The sequence below is a fragment of the Oncorhynchus nerka genome, linkage group LG28, assembly GCF_034236695.1.
Source record: "Oncorhynchus nerka isolate Pitt River linkage group LG28, Oner_Uvic_2.0, whole genome shotgun sequence".
Lineage (NCBI taxonomy): Eukaryota > Metazoa > Chordata > Actinopteri > Salmoniformes > Salmonidae > Oncorhynchus > Oncorhynchus nerka.
The window spans coordinates 10,206,804-10,220,816 of record NC_088423.1 but is presented as its reverse complement, the minus strand read 5'-3'; the positions used below and the strand labels follow the sequence as shown (position 1 = coordinate 10,220,816).

The 14,013-nt window shown below is 41.8% G+C and overlaps 1 protein-coding gene across 1 annotated transcript in view; it reads left to right on the top strand.

The window, feature by feature from the left end:
* Positions 1 to 14,013, top strand: part of LOC115113810 (protein sidekick-2-like) — a 202,754-nt gene that overhangs the window by 182,757 nt on the left and 5,984 nt on the right. The window contains 2 exon segments of the mRNA XM_065012628.1: positions 3,689 to 3,821; positions 9,466 to 9,522. Coding sequence (XP_064868700.1) covers positions 3,689 to 3,821; positions 9,466 to 9,522 — 190 coding nt within the window.

The following is a 14,013-nucleotide window of genomic DNA, read 5'->3' as shown; positions in this document are numbered from 1 at the left end:
CCATACTCATAAATACCCTCTCTCACTCCATACTCATAAATATCTTATCTCACTCCATACTCATAAATACACTCTCTCACTCCATACTCATAAATATCCTCTCTCACTCCATACTCATAAATATCTTATCTCACTCCATACTCATAAATATCCTCTCTAACTCCATCTTCATAAATACACTCTCTCACTCCATACTCATAAATACACTCTCTCACTCCATACTCATAAATACACTCTCTCACTCCATACTCATAAATACACTCTCTCACTCCATACTCATAAATACACTCTCTCACTCCATACTCATAAATATCCTCTCTCACTCCATACTCATAAATACCCTCTCTCACTCCATACTCATAAATACCCTCTCTCACTCCATACTCATAAATATCCTCTCTCACTCCATACTCATAAATATCCTCTCTCACTCCATACTCATAAATATCCTCTCTCACTCCATACTCATAAATATCCTCTCTAACTCCATCCTCATAAATACACTCTCTCACTCCATACTCATAAATACACTCTCTCACTCCATACTCATAAATACACTCTCTCACTCCATACTCATAAATACACTCTCTCACTCCATACTCATAAATATCCTCTCTCACTCCATACTCATAAATATCCTCTCTCACTCCATACTCATAAATATCCTCTCTCACTCCATACTCATAAATATCCTCTCTCACTCCATACTCATAAATATCCTCTCTCACTCCATCCTCATAAATACACTCTCTCACTCCATACTCATAAATACCCTCTCTCACTCCATACTCATAAATATCTTATCTCACTCCATACTCATAAATATCCTCTCTAACTCCATCCTCATAAATACCCTCTCTCAATCCATACTCATAAATATCCTCTCACTCCATACTCATAAATACTCTCTCTCACTCCATACTCATAAATACCCTCTCTCACTCCATACTCATAAATACCCTCTCTCACTCCATACTCATAAATACACTCTCTCACTCCATACTTATGAATATCCTCTCTCACTCCATACTCATAAATATCCTCTCTAACTCCATCCTCATAAATACCCTCTCTCAATCCATACTCATAAATATCCTTTCACTCCATACTCATAAATACTCTCTCTCACTCCATACTCATAAATACCCTCTCTCACTCCATACTCATAAATACCCTCTCTCACTCCATACTCATAAATACACTCTCTCACTCCATACTCATGAATATCCTCTCTCACTCCATACTCATAAATATCCTCTCTATCTCCATACTCATAAATATCCTCTCTCACTCCATACTCACAAATACCCTCTCTCACTCCATACTCATAAATATCCTCTCTCACTCCATCCTCATAAATACACTCTCTCACTCCATACTCATAAATACCCTCTCTCACTCCATACTCATAAATATCTTAGCTCACTCCATACTCATAAATATCCTCTCTCACTCCATCCTCATAAATACCCTCTCTCAATCCATACTCATAAATATCCTCTCACTCCATACTCATAAATACTCTCTCTCACTCCATACTCATAAATACCCTCTCTCACTCCATACTCATAAATATCTTATCTCACTCCATACTCATAAATATCCTCTCTCACTCCATCCTCATAAATACCCTCTCTCAATCCATACTCATAAATATCCTCTCACTCCATACTCATAAATACTCTCTCTCACTCCATACTCATAAATACCCTCTCTCACGCCATACTCATAAATACCCTCTCTCACTCCATACTCATAAATACACTCTCTCACTCCATACTCATGAATATCCTCTCTCACTCCATACTCATAAATACCCTCTCTAACTCCATCCTCATAAATACACTCTCTCACTCCATGTAAACCTCCACACGTATCCCTGAATGGAGAGGTTTTGAAAGTGTCACTTACACTCCCTGAAACATGGCTGTTGGCTCTTGACTGGATCTCGTTATTGATATGTATGTTGATAACCTTTACAATAAAGTGAACATAACCAGGGCCTTCCTATCTGAGACTGCATGGGGATTGAACATAACCTAATCTACACAACCAGAGCCTTCCTATCTGAGACTACATGGGGATTGAACATAACCTAATCTACACAACCAGAGCCTTCCTATCTGAGACTGCATGGGGATTGAACATAACCTAATCTACACAACCTGAGCCTTCCTATCTGAGACTGCATGGGGATTGAACATAACCTAATCTACACAACCTGAGCCTTCCTATCTGAGACTGCATGGGGATTGAACATAACCTAATCTACACAACCTGAGCCTTCCTATCTGAGACTGCATGGGGATTAAACATAACCTAATCCAACACAACCTGAGCCTTCCTATCTGAGACTGCATGGGGTTTGAACATAACCTAATCTATACAACCTGAGCCTTCCTATCTGAGACTGCATGGGGATTGAACATAACCTAATCTACACTACCTGAGTCTTCCTATCTGAGACTGCATGGGATTTATGCCTATGCAGTGAGCTCCTCCACTCTACAAGGGTTGAATTTATGAGTCAGCCACAAGGCTAACTGTAATGGGATTCCACAGTCAGCCCACATAGTGTTTCATCAGAAGAGATCATCTCAGGGAATACTGACAATAGACAGGCTGGGATCTCATGGCTGTTCCATGATCCTGATAACAACCCCCCTCCTCCCTATCCATACCCCACGGCCACCTCCCCACCACCACACAAACACACTAACAATTTGTCTCCAACAAACAAAAGGGGTCAAATTAAAAATAATAATAATAATAAATAAATGAAAAAATATATATATATATTTTTAAAATTAATACTAGAGGGCACCTTCTCTTCCATCCCTTTCCATACCACTATTGGTAAATGCGTGGAGACAGTTCAGTCCATTTTGACTGATCAGTGTGTATCCTTCAGATGTTTTCCTGCTTCCTTTCATCCAGTTTCTCTGCCATGTCACTCTGGTGTGTGAATGAGATTTCTCTGTGATTTTATACAAGTTGTTTATGTAGAGGGTCTTTCTGTTAAAGTGAGTGTACTGTAGCTAGAATTCCTTTATTATTTGATCATATTAGTGTACCTCATTTCAATGCCAATGTTGTGCATTAGCCAGTGACTGACTGATAGGACTGCTCTGTCCTTGCCATAGTAATGTAATTAGAATGTTATATTATGTAATTATACACTAAGTGTACGAAACATTAAGAACACCTTCCTAATATTGAGTTGGACCCCCTTTGCCTTCAGAAGAGCCTCAATTTGTCGGGGCATGGACTCTACAAGGTGTGGAAAGCGTTCCACAGGGATGCCGGCCCATGTTGACTCCAACGCTTCTCACAGTTGTGTCAAGTTGACTGGATGTCCTTTTGATGGTGGGACATTATTGAGACACACTGGAAACTGTTGAGCATGAAAAACCCAGCTGCACTTAAATATTTTGTCTTGTCCATTCACCCTTTACATGGCACACATAATACATGCCTCAATTGTCTCAAGGCTTACAAATCCTTCTTTAACCTCTCTCCTACCCTTCATCTACACTGATTGAAGTGGATTTCTCAAGTGACCTCAATAAGGGATCATAGCTTTCACCTGGATTCACCTGGTTAGTCCATGTCATGGAAAGAACAGGTGTTCGTAATGTTTTGTCCACTCAGTGTATATTTATCTCTCTATATTGTCCTGTCTCCTCAGGTCTCCTCCTCGGCCCAGCCCAGGCAGTCTCAACTACTCTGACGAGGATTTGAGCACCACCAAGTACAACGATCTGATCCCGGCTGAGAGCAGCAGCCTGACAGAGAAACCATCTGAGATATCAGACTCTAAGGTACCGACAGTATGTACTCCCCTTAACGTCTGCCTTCTCACTGGGAGTGTCTGTCAACATATTGGATCCCACTGCACCTCACCTTTACATTGATGCTATGCCCATAGATGATGATCTGTGGTCAGTTTTGTATTTCCCCCCTAGTGGTTAAGGTTAGGATTCGGGAGGGACAGCTGAAACTTCCACCTGGAGTGTTTGGCTCAGTGCATTGTCCAGTGTACTGGTAGTGGTCTAATGTCTGTAAGCAGGCACTCAGGGCATTGATAGAGTAGGGTTTAGATGGGAAATGTGTCCTGTGTCTCTTCTGGTCTTTATGGGGCAGTCAGGCTGAGCTGGAGGCAAGCTCTGGGAGTAAGGCCAGTACCCAGTGCCCAGCTCTGGTGGTGGTCGGAATCAAGCACAGAGGATGCTCACACATGCGCACACAAACACACACACATACGCACACAGACTGGAGGGTCTGCTGCGTTCTCAGGCCCAGGCTGAATTCCTTCCACAGCCCCGTCCTCGTTTTGGGTCACCGTTACCCATAATGCCCCTTACATCCCGTCCCAGTCTGCTGTGTTGGCATCTGCTGAATCAGAGGAACAGACAGACACACAGGGGGGCCGGGGCCCAATAAACGGCTCTCATCAATGAACTGGATCTCTCGTTCTCTCTCTCACAGTCTCTCTCTCTCACTTCTCTCTCTCTCTCTCTCTCTCTCTCTCTCACTTCTCTCTCTCTCTCTCTCTCTCTCTCTCTCCAGCTCCAATTATATTTTTATTTCTTTTAATTTGTCTGTTTTTCTCTTCTAGCTTGTTGTCTATACTGATCTTCTTGTTGCTGTTTTCCTCTGCTCTGTTCTTGTGGTTTGTGTAGAAACCTGCAAATGGAGGGAGGAAGCCTTCTAAGTTTTCTTTCATCTTGGAATTTTTTACTCTAGCTTTCCCAAATGGTCAGTCTCCCAGATGGCAACCTATTCCATATATAGTGCACTACTTTTGACCATAGCCCTATGGTACTGTAGTAGTGCACTATACAGGGAATAGGGTGCCATCTGGGACTCAGACTCAGCTTCTACTAAATACATACCAGTATGAATTCCTCAGAAGCCAGATGTCTCTCTCCAGCTGTTCCCTTATCAAAAGTTTAGCTTCACATCAATGGATAAATCTCCCCCCCAATGAACTGCTACAGACAGGATCTTTCCTTACATCCAAAACATCCTCCGATATAAGCAATTTTGAAATGTCATCATCGGGCTGTCATATCTACCATTCCATACTTCCTTATTAACAAACAAGCTCAACAACCCTAGCCTATCTGGCCTTCCAGCCCTCCAAACTCCACTTGCACCACCCCAGACGTACAGGCCCAGGCCTCCTCCCCATAACCCTGCGGTTACCCTGCCATCCCCTCTCAAAGCACAACCATATCATCACCAGTGGTCTATTCTACAGATGACCAGTAACGTGATGTCCCTTTTGAAGTTTTATTGAGTGGATAACTCCAGGCTATCAGCTTAGCTCTCACGCACACACACACACACACACACACACACACACACACACACACACACACACACACACACACACACACACACACACACACACACGCACACACAGGCACGCACACACAGGCACGCACGCGCACACAAACACACACACACACACACACACACACACACACACACACACACACACACACACACACACACACACACACACACACACACACACACACGCACGCACACACAGGCACGCACGCACACAAACACACACACACACACACACACACACACACACACACACACACACACACACACACACACCACTATCAGCTCTGCTCAGTGTTGGGTTGTGGCTGGGGTTGTCTCCATTAAGCCCTATGGGCCTCCAGTTCAGTCCTCCACAGGCAGGTATAAGTTGGCTATTGTCCTCCCCTTAAGAAGGGATTTAGAAGAATAAGTTAATGCAGGGTTATTGAGGCAACCGGGCCACCACCACAACTGTACCTGGGCTAGCGGCAGGTGGACCAGACACAGCCTTTAGAAATCACTGTGTGTTTGTGTGTGTGACACTCTGGATAGAAATCAGCAGTTGAGAATGGAGTGAGCTCATCTGAGTCGATGGGAGGTTGAAGATAGTGAGTGCATCCCAAATGGCATAGTGCCCTATAGCATAGTGCCCTTTATAGTGCCCTATGGGCCCTTGCACTAAATAATAAATAGGATGCCATTTGTGGCTCAGTCCGTGTGTTGCTTCATCATGGGAGATGAAAGAACATACAGTATGAAAGAACATACAGTATCTGGACGCTGTGTCCGGCTGCTGGAGCGCAGACCTGGACACCACAGAGAGAAACATGTCTGCTGTGTTATGGTTGTGTCCCATGACAACACAGAGGATTGTTTCGACTGGAACTGCTCCGAGGGTTCATCTGTAGCATTTTTGGAAACACCATTAAGTTATATGATGTCACTTCCTGGAACCAAGTAAAAATAGAACAGGCTTTGAGTAATGCTAGCTAGAGTCTTAGTGAAATGCAGAAAAAAAGGAAATATATATATTTTTTTTTAACAAAGAGGAAATACCTGATAATAATTGACTATAATTCATGACATAATATTCACAAATGCATGTTATGTTAGACATTTAAGACATGATAAAAAACCCAGAGCCAAATCTATCACATCTGTCTGATTTAGTTCATCATAAACAACAGCAGTGCAGAGGGGGATTAGAACTGCCTAGTCACGCTAAATCCCTGTCTCAAATGATGTACAGCTGGATTGTAGGGGATTTCGCAAGGGACTCAATATGTTTTTTAAAATCATATTTACACACACAAACGTGCGCAGGCACACATGCTCTCAAACAAATACATACTCAAACAAGCACACTCCCCCCTCCCTCTGTACTGTCCGAGTGTTTACCTGCTGACTGAGGTTTCTGCTGTGTTCACTGTAACAATGATGAGTGTGACATTGTTTACATTACCAAAGCAATTGAAATAGATCAACAAAGTGAAAAGAATATCACAAATGAACAGTAAACATTACACTCAGAACAGTTTGAAAGGAATAGAGACATTTCAAATGTCATAATGTCTATACACAGTGTTGCAACGATGTACAGTGTTCTCTCTCTTCCTCTGTCCCTCCTCTCTCTGTATCTCTCTCTCTCTCTGTATCTCTCTCTCTCTCTCTCTCTCTCTCATCCTCTCTCACCTTCTCTTTCACTCTCTCTGTATCTCTCTGTATCTCTCTCTCTCTCTCTCTCTGTATCTCTCTCTCTCTCTCTCTCTCTCTCTGTATCTCTCTCTCTCTCTCATCCTCTCTCACCTTCTCTTTCACTCTCTCTGTATCTCTCTGTATCTCTCTCTCTCTCCCCAACTCTCTTGGTTATGGGATGTAGGGTTATGGAGGGGTTATGGGGGTTTCTTACAACTTCAATCCCCAATATAAAGTTCACAGGGTTTGATGGATAGAACAGCACTAAAGACTCCACAATGCATTCCACTCTGGCCCCAACAGACCATCTATACCAGGGCAAGGAGTCGCCTGAGAAGTCTAGTAGTCTCCTGGGAAGTCTATGAGTCTCCTGAGAAGTCTAGGAGTCTCCAGAGAAGTCTAGGAGTCTCCAGAGAAGTATAGGAAATTCCAGAGAAGTATTGGAAGTCTAGTTGTCTTCTGAGAGGTCTAGTAGTCTCCTGAGAAGTCTGGTAGTCTCCTGAGAAGTCTGACAGTCTCCTAAGAAGTCTGAGTCTCATGAGAAGTCTAGTGGTCTCATGAGAAGTATATGAGTCTCCTGAGAAGTCTAGGAGTCTCCTGAGAAGTATGGTAATCTCATGAGAAGTCTGCTGATCTCACGAGAAGTCTGCTAATCGCCTGAGAAGTCGGGTAGTCTCCTGAGACGCCTGGTACTCTCCTGAGAAGCCTGGTAGTCTCCTGAGAAGTCTGGTAGTCTCCTGTGAAGTCTGGTAGTCTCCTGAGATGTCTAGGAGTCTCCAGAGAAGTCTAGGAAAATTCAGAGAAGTCTAGGAGTCTCCTGAGAAGTCTGGTAGTCTCCTGAAAAGTCTGGTAGTCTCTTGAGAAGTCTAGTGGTCTCCTGAGAAGTCTAGTAATCTCCTGAGAAGTCTTGTAATCTCCTGAAAAGTCTAGTAGTCTTCTGAGAAGTCTATATCTCTGGGTGTTGAGAGTTTTATCTCTATCTCTTGGTTTTGAGAGTTTTGTCTCTAGGAAACTAGGTCAAATGTGATTTCTGAAATATTTTGAATGTTATTCCCTCTGTTTTCTTTTTAGACGTATTGAGTTTCCCTCAACTTATTAGCAGTGTTGTCGACAACAGCAGATTTGAGAAGTCATTCACCATAAAACATAAACCTTATGTTTCTGTTAACGTTGGAAATGAAACCACTCTCCGCTGCGAAAAACGGCTGTCATAAATATTACACCCATTAATGAGATGAAATCTTAATCTGTCTAGATAGTAAACATTCTAATTATGCACATCCTGTCTGGGATCTGCCACTGGCTGGTGTCTGTCTCTCTGTTATCCTCAGATAGAAGGGTAACTCCCCTGGGGACTGTGTAGTTTCATGCCTAAGGCCTTGGCCCATTCAGAGCAGTCATCTCCCCTAATAAGCCTTTTAGTGTGTTCAAATGAATCACTGTTTCACAGACTAAGGCCCCTCAAGGCGTATTTTAACTAATCTTATTTTAGTGTAGATTGCCCAATAGGACCCTTGAGTTTATTTTGGACAAGGATGTGGAATGGAGGGAGGCAGGGAGGGGTGGATGTTAATGTTGTAGTAGAACAAACCATCTGTTCCACACATACTCCAAAGCCTTAGTGAAGTTGGGCCGGGGTGGGACGCAATCCAGTATGTCAACATCTGGAATGCTGGGTGTCATGATTCAGATGAGCTTATGCCAGGCATCTAGCAAAGATACAAGGTAGGAGTTCAGCAACTCGAATATGCTTATTGGAAATATACCCAAATTCCTGTTGTGATTGTTTGAATGAAATAGATAGAAGCACTGGGTGTTAGCCTACATCCTAAGGTTGTACACGATGATCATGGAATACATTCTTCCATGTTCCACCTTGTTTGTCAGATCAGTTTCATGGTGTGTTTGTCAGATCAGTTTCATGGTGTGTTTGTCAGATCAGTTTCATGGTGTGTTTGTCAGATCAGTTTCGTGGTGTGTTTGTCAGATCAGTTTCATGGTTTGTTTGTCAGATCAGTTTCATGGTGTGTTTGTCAGATCAGTTTCATGGTGTGTTTGTCAGATCAGTTTCATGGTGTATTTGTCAGATCCGTTTCATGGTGTGTTTGTCAGATCAGTTTCATGGTGTGTGTCGGGGTTAACTGGTAGGATAAGGGACCAGTTGTCCTATGTGGCTTTTGTTCCCACTGGTGTCGCCAATACAACCGTTTTATGCACAAGCACACGTATGTTGCTTTGGATAAAAGTGTCTGCTGAATGGCCTACTTTATTATTATATTATTAAGGAATATGAGTTGTACCCTTGAAGTGCCTCTTTAATAGATGATGATGGTTCCAAGGAGGGACCTGAACCACAGAGGGATCATGGTGGCTGTCATACTGTACTGTGGCGTTTTAAACCATGCATGTCTTTGTCCATGTCACCCATAGGAGGCCCTGGTGTTCTCATATGGGACGGGTGGTCTGCGTGTGCTTCCACTGAACTGGGTGAGGTTCTGTGGCTTTCTGCATGCTTGTGTGTCTGCAGACTGGTAGTAGGAGACTGACTTGTCCCTAGCCCCCATCCCCCTTGCTCCTCTCTTCCTCTGTTTACCTCTCCTCTCCTTCTCCCTCTGCCTCTCCTCTCCTCTCCCCTTCTCTCCCCTCTTCCCTCCTCTCTCCTCTCCCCTCCTGTTCCCTCCTCTCTCCTCCTCTCCCCTCTTCCCTCCTCTCTCTTTCCTCTCCCCTCCTTTCTTCTCCTCAATTAAACTTCTCTTGGATCCCGTGGTATCTCTCCTGTATCTTCCTAGTGTTAAACTGTATGTGATGAATACCCATAGTATATGTTAGCTCAATGTGTGGCTGTTGTAGTAAATGTAATGTTAAACCCAATCAATCAACCTATGACCCCAGTAGATGTGTTGGTGATCTGATTACTCTGCACGTCCAGTGATGAGTCATCCTCCTCTCCAATCATGATCATGTGTAGACAGCAGCTTTGTGTGTGTGTGTGTGTGTGTGTGTGTGTGTGTGTGTGTGTGTGTGTGTGTGTGTGTGTGTGTGTGTGTGTGTGTGTGTGTGTGTGTGTGTGTGTGTGTTTGTGTGGTTTTTTATTTAATTGGGGATGCCCATTAGGTGCTGCAAGGTAGCAGCTACTCTTCCTGGGGTCCAAACACATTAAGGCACTAACATTAAATATCAAGCAAAAGATAACACAGTACACCATATAACATTATTACACCACTACATACATACAATACAACATGTATAATACCACCATACAACAATATTACATCACTACATATATACAATACAACATGTATAATACCACCATACAACAATATTACATCACTACATATATACAATACAACATGTATAATACCACCATATAACATTATTACACCACTACATACATACAATACAACATGTATAATACCACCATACAACAATATTACACCACTACATATATACAATACAACATGTATAATACCACCATACAACAATATTACATCACTACATATATACAATACAACATGTATAATACCACCATACAACAATATTACACCACTACATATATACAATACAAAATGTATAATACTACCATACAACAATATTATACCATTACATATATACAATACAAAATGTATAATACTACCATACAACAATATTATACCATTACATATCTACAATACAAAATGTATAATACCACCATATAACATTATTACAATGTACGTGTGTCTAGAGTGTGTGAGTCTCTTCACAGTCCCCGCTGTTCCGTAAGGTGTATTTTTTATTTGTTTTTTAATTATTTAATTAATTTTTTATCTGATTCTACTGCTTGCATCAGTTACCTGATGTGGAATAGAGTTCCATGTAGTCATGGTTCTATGTAGTACTGTGAGCCTCCCATAGTCTGTTCTGGACATGGGGACATTGAAGAGACCTATGGTGGCATGTCTTGTGGGGTATGCATGGGTGTCTTAGCTGTGTGCTAGTATTTTGAACAGATTGCTTGGTGTGTTCAGCTTGTCAACACTTCTTACACAAACAAATAGTGATGAAGTCAATATCTCTTCCACTTTGAGTCATGAGAGATTGACATGCATATTATTAAAGTGTATGTTTAACCTCTTCAGTCGACCCTCTACTTTTTTGAACATTCTGTTAAAAATCGCGCAACATTTCAGCGCCCTGCTACTCATGCCAGGAATATAGTATATGCATTTGCTTAGTCTGTGTGGATAGAAAACACTTTTAAAAACTGGTTAAATCACTGCGCTTTACCAGAACTTTACATCATGCACTGAAAATGGGAAAATATATCCATGCGCTACTTGATCCCATTGATAAAGGTGAACCATTAATTGACTGAGGTTGCAGTACCTACAGTTCCACACGGTGTCTAGAGTCTTGTCATTTCCTTCGAGTTTTTTCTGGTCAAACACATGCAGGACACTCAAATCCGGCCGTATTTTCGTTGAAAACATTTTTCCAGACGGACAGCTAATGATCTTTACATCGCTCCTGAAATTTTATCGCTGCTGTAATACCTAAAGTTGCATTACAAACAGAAAAGTTTATCGTGACTTTTTGAATTTTAAAAAATGCCGTTTTTGAAACAATGTTTTTTTCGTTTATCACAAGTCTACATATAACGCACAGGAAAAAATAAAGACCCAAATAGTGTTTATGGGACATCTAGGAGTGCCAACAAAGAAGATGGTGAAAGGTAATGAATGTTTTCTATTTTATTGTGCGGTTTGTGTAACGCCGAAATGCTAATTATTTTGTTTACGTCCCTGTGGGTCTTTGGGGTGTTGCATGCTATCAGATAATAGCTTCTCATGCTTTCATGACTTGTTGCCTGGATTCACAACGAGTGTAGCTTTAATTCGATACCCATGTGTATTTTAATGAACTTTTGAGTTTTAACTAATACTATTAGCATTTAGCCACATTTGCATTTCCAGAGTTGGGACGCAAGAGGTTAACCTGTTGCGACGCAATACCGGGATCCTATTTATAGCCTCAAGCTCATTACCATAACGCAACGTTAACTATTCATGAAAATCTAAATGAAATGAAATCTTTTGTCAAGCTTAGCCTTTGTTAACAACACTGTCATCTCAGATTTTCAAAATATGCTTTTGAACCATAGCAAACAAGCATTTGTGTAAGAGTATTGATAGCCTAGCATAGCATTAAGCCTAGCATTCAGCATGCAACATTTTCACAAAACAAGAAAAGCATTCAAATAAAAGAATTTACCTTTGAAGAACTTCAGATGTTTTCAATGAGGAGACTCTCAGTTAGATAGCAAATGTTCAGTTTTTCCCAAAATATTATTTGTGTAGGACAAATTAGTTCTGGGGCCCAAAAATTAAGTCATAATTTTTCCAAATTAACTCCATCTTTGTTGTTTCAATCCTCAAGGTGTTTTTCAATCTATCGAGATTTTTTTTCTCCTCTGAAGAAAATGGAACGCGCATGGAGCTGGAGATTACGCAATCATTTCAAGGACACCGGGCGGACACCTGGTAAATGTAGTCTCTTATGGTCAATCTTCCAATGATATGCCTACAAATACGTCACAATGCTGCAGACACCTTGGGGAAACGCAGTGCAGGCTCATTCCTGGTGCATTCACAGCCATATAAGGAGACATTGGAACACAGGGCATTCAAAATCTGGACCATTTCCTGTATGAAATTTCATCTTGGTTTCGCCTGTAGCATTAGTTCTGGGGCACTCACAGATAATATCTTTGCAGTTTTGGAAACGTCAGAGTTTTTTCTTTCCAAAGCTGTCAATTACATGCATAGTCGACAAAAAATATCTTGTTTAAAACGGGAACGTTTTTTATCCAAAAATTAAAAGAGCGCCCCCTATCTCGAAGAAGTTAAGGGCCAGCTGTGCTGCCCTGTTCTGAGCCAATTGTAATTTCCTGAGGTGTGTGTGTGTTTATTTATACATGTTTTATTTCACCTTTATTTAACCAGGTAGGCTAGTTGAGAACAAGTTCTTGTTTAAAACTGTGACCTGGCCAAGATAAAGCAAAGCAGTGTGACACAAACAACAACACAGAGTTACACATGGAATAAACAAACGTAGAGTCAATGACACAATAGAAAAAGGCTATATACAGTTTGTGCAAATGGCGTGAGGAGGTAAGGCAATAAATAGGCCATAGTAGCGAAGTAATTACAATTTAGCAAATTAACACTGGAGTGATAGATGTGCAGATGATTATGTGCAAGTAGAAATACTGGTGTACAAAAGAGGAAAAAAGTAAATAAAAACAATATGGGGATGAGGTAGGTAGATTGGATGGGCTATTTACAGATGGGCTGTGTACAGCTGCAGCGATCGATAAGCTGCTCTGACAGCTGATGCTTAAAGTTAGTGAGGGAGATATGTCTCCAAATTCAGTCATTGGCAGCAGAGTCATTGACAGCAGAGAACTGGAAGGAAAGGGGGCCAAAGGGGGTGTTGGCTTTGGGAATGACCAGTGAGATATACCTGCTGGAGCGCATGCTACATACGGGTGGGTGTTGTTGTGGTGACCAGTGAGATGAGATAAAGCTTTACCTAGCATAGACTTATAGATGACCTGGAGCCAGTGGGTCTGGCAACGAATATGTAGCGAGGGCCAGCCGATGAGTGCATACAGGCCGCAGTGGTAGGTGGTATATGGAGCTTTGGTCAACAAAACGGATGGCACTGTGATAGACTGCATCCAGTTTGCTGAGTAGAGTGTTGGAGGCTATTTTGTAAATGACATCTCTGAAGTTGAGGATCAGTAGAATAGTCAGTTTTACGAGGGTATGTTTGGCAGCGTGAGTGAAGGAGGCTTTGTTGCGAAATAGGAAGCCGACTCTAGATTTAATTTTGGATTGGAGATGTTTAATATGAGTTTGGAATGAGAGTTTACAGTCTAGCCAGACACCTAGGTATTTGTAGTTGTCCACATATTCTAAGTCAGAACTGTCCAGAGTAGTG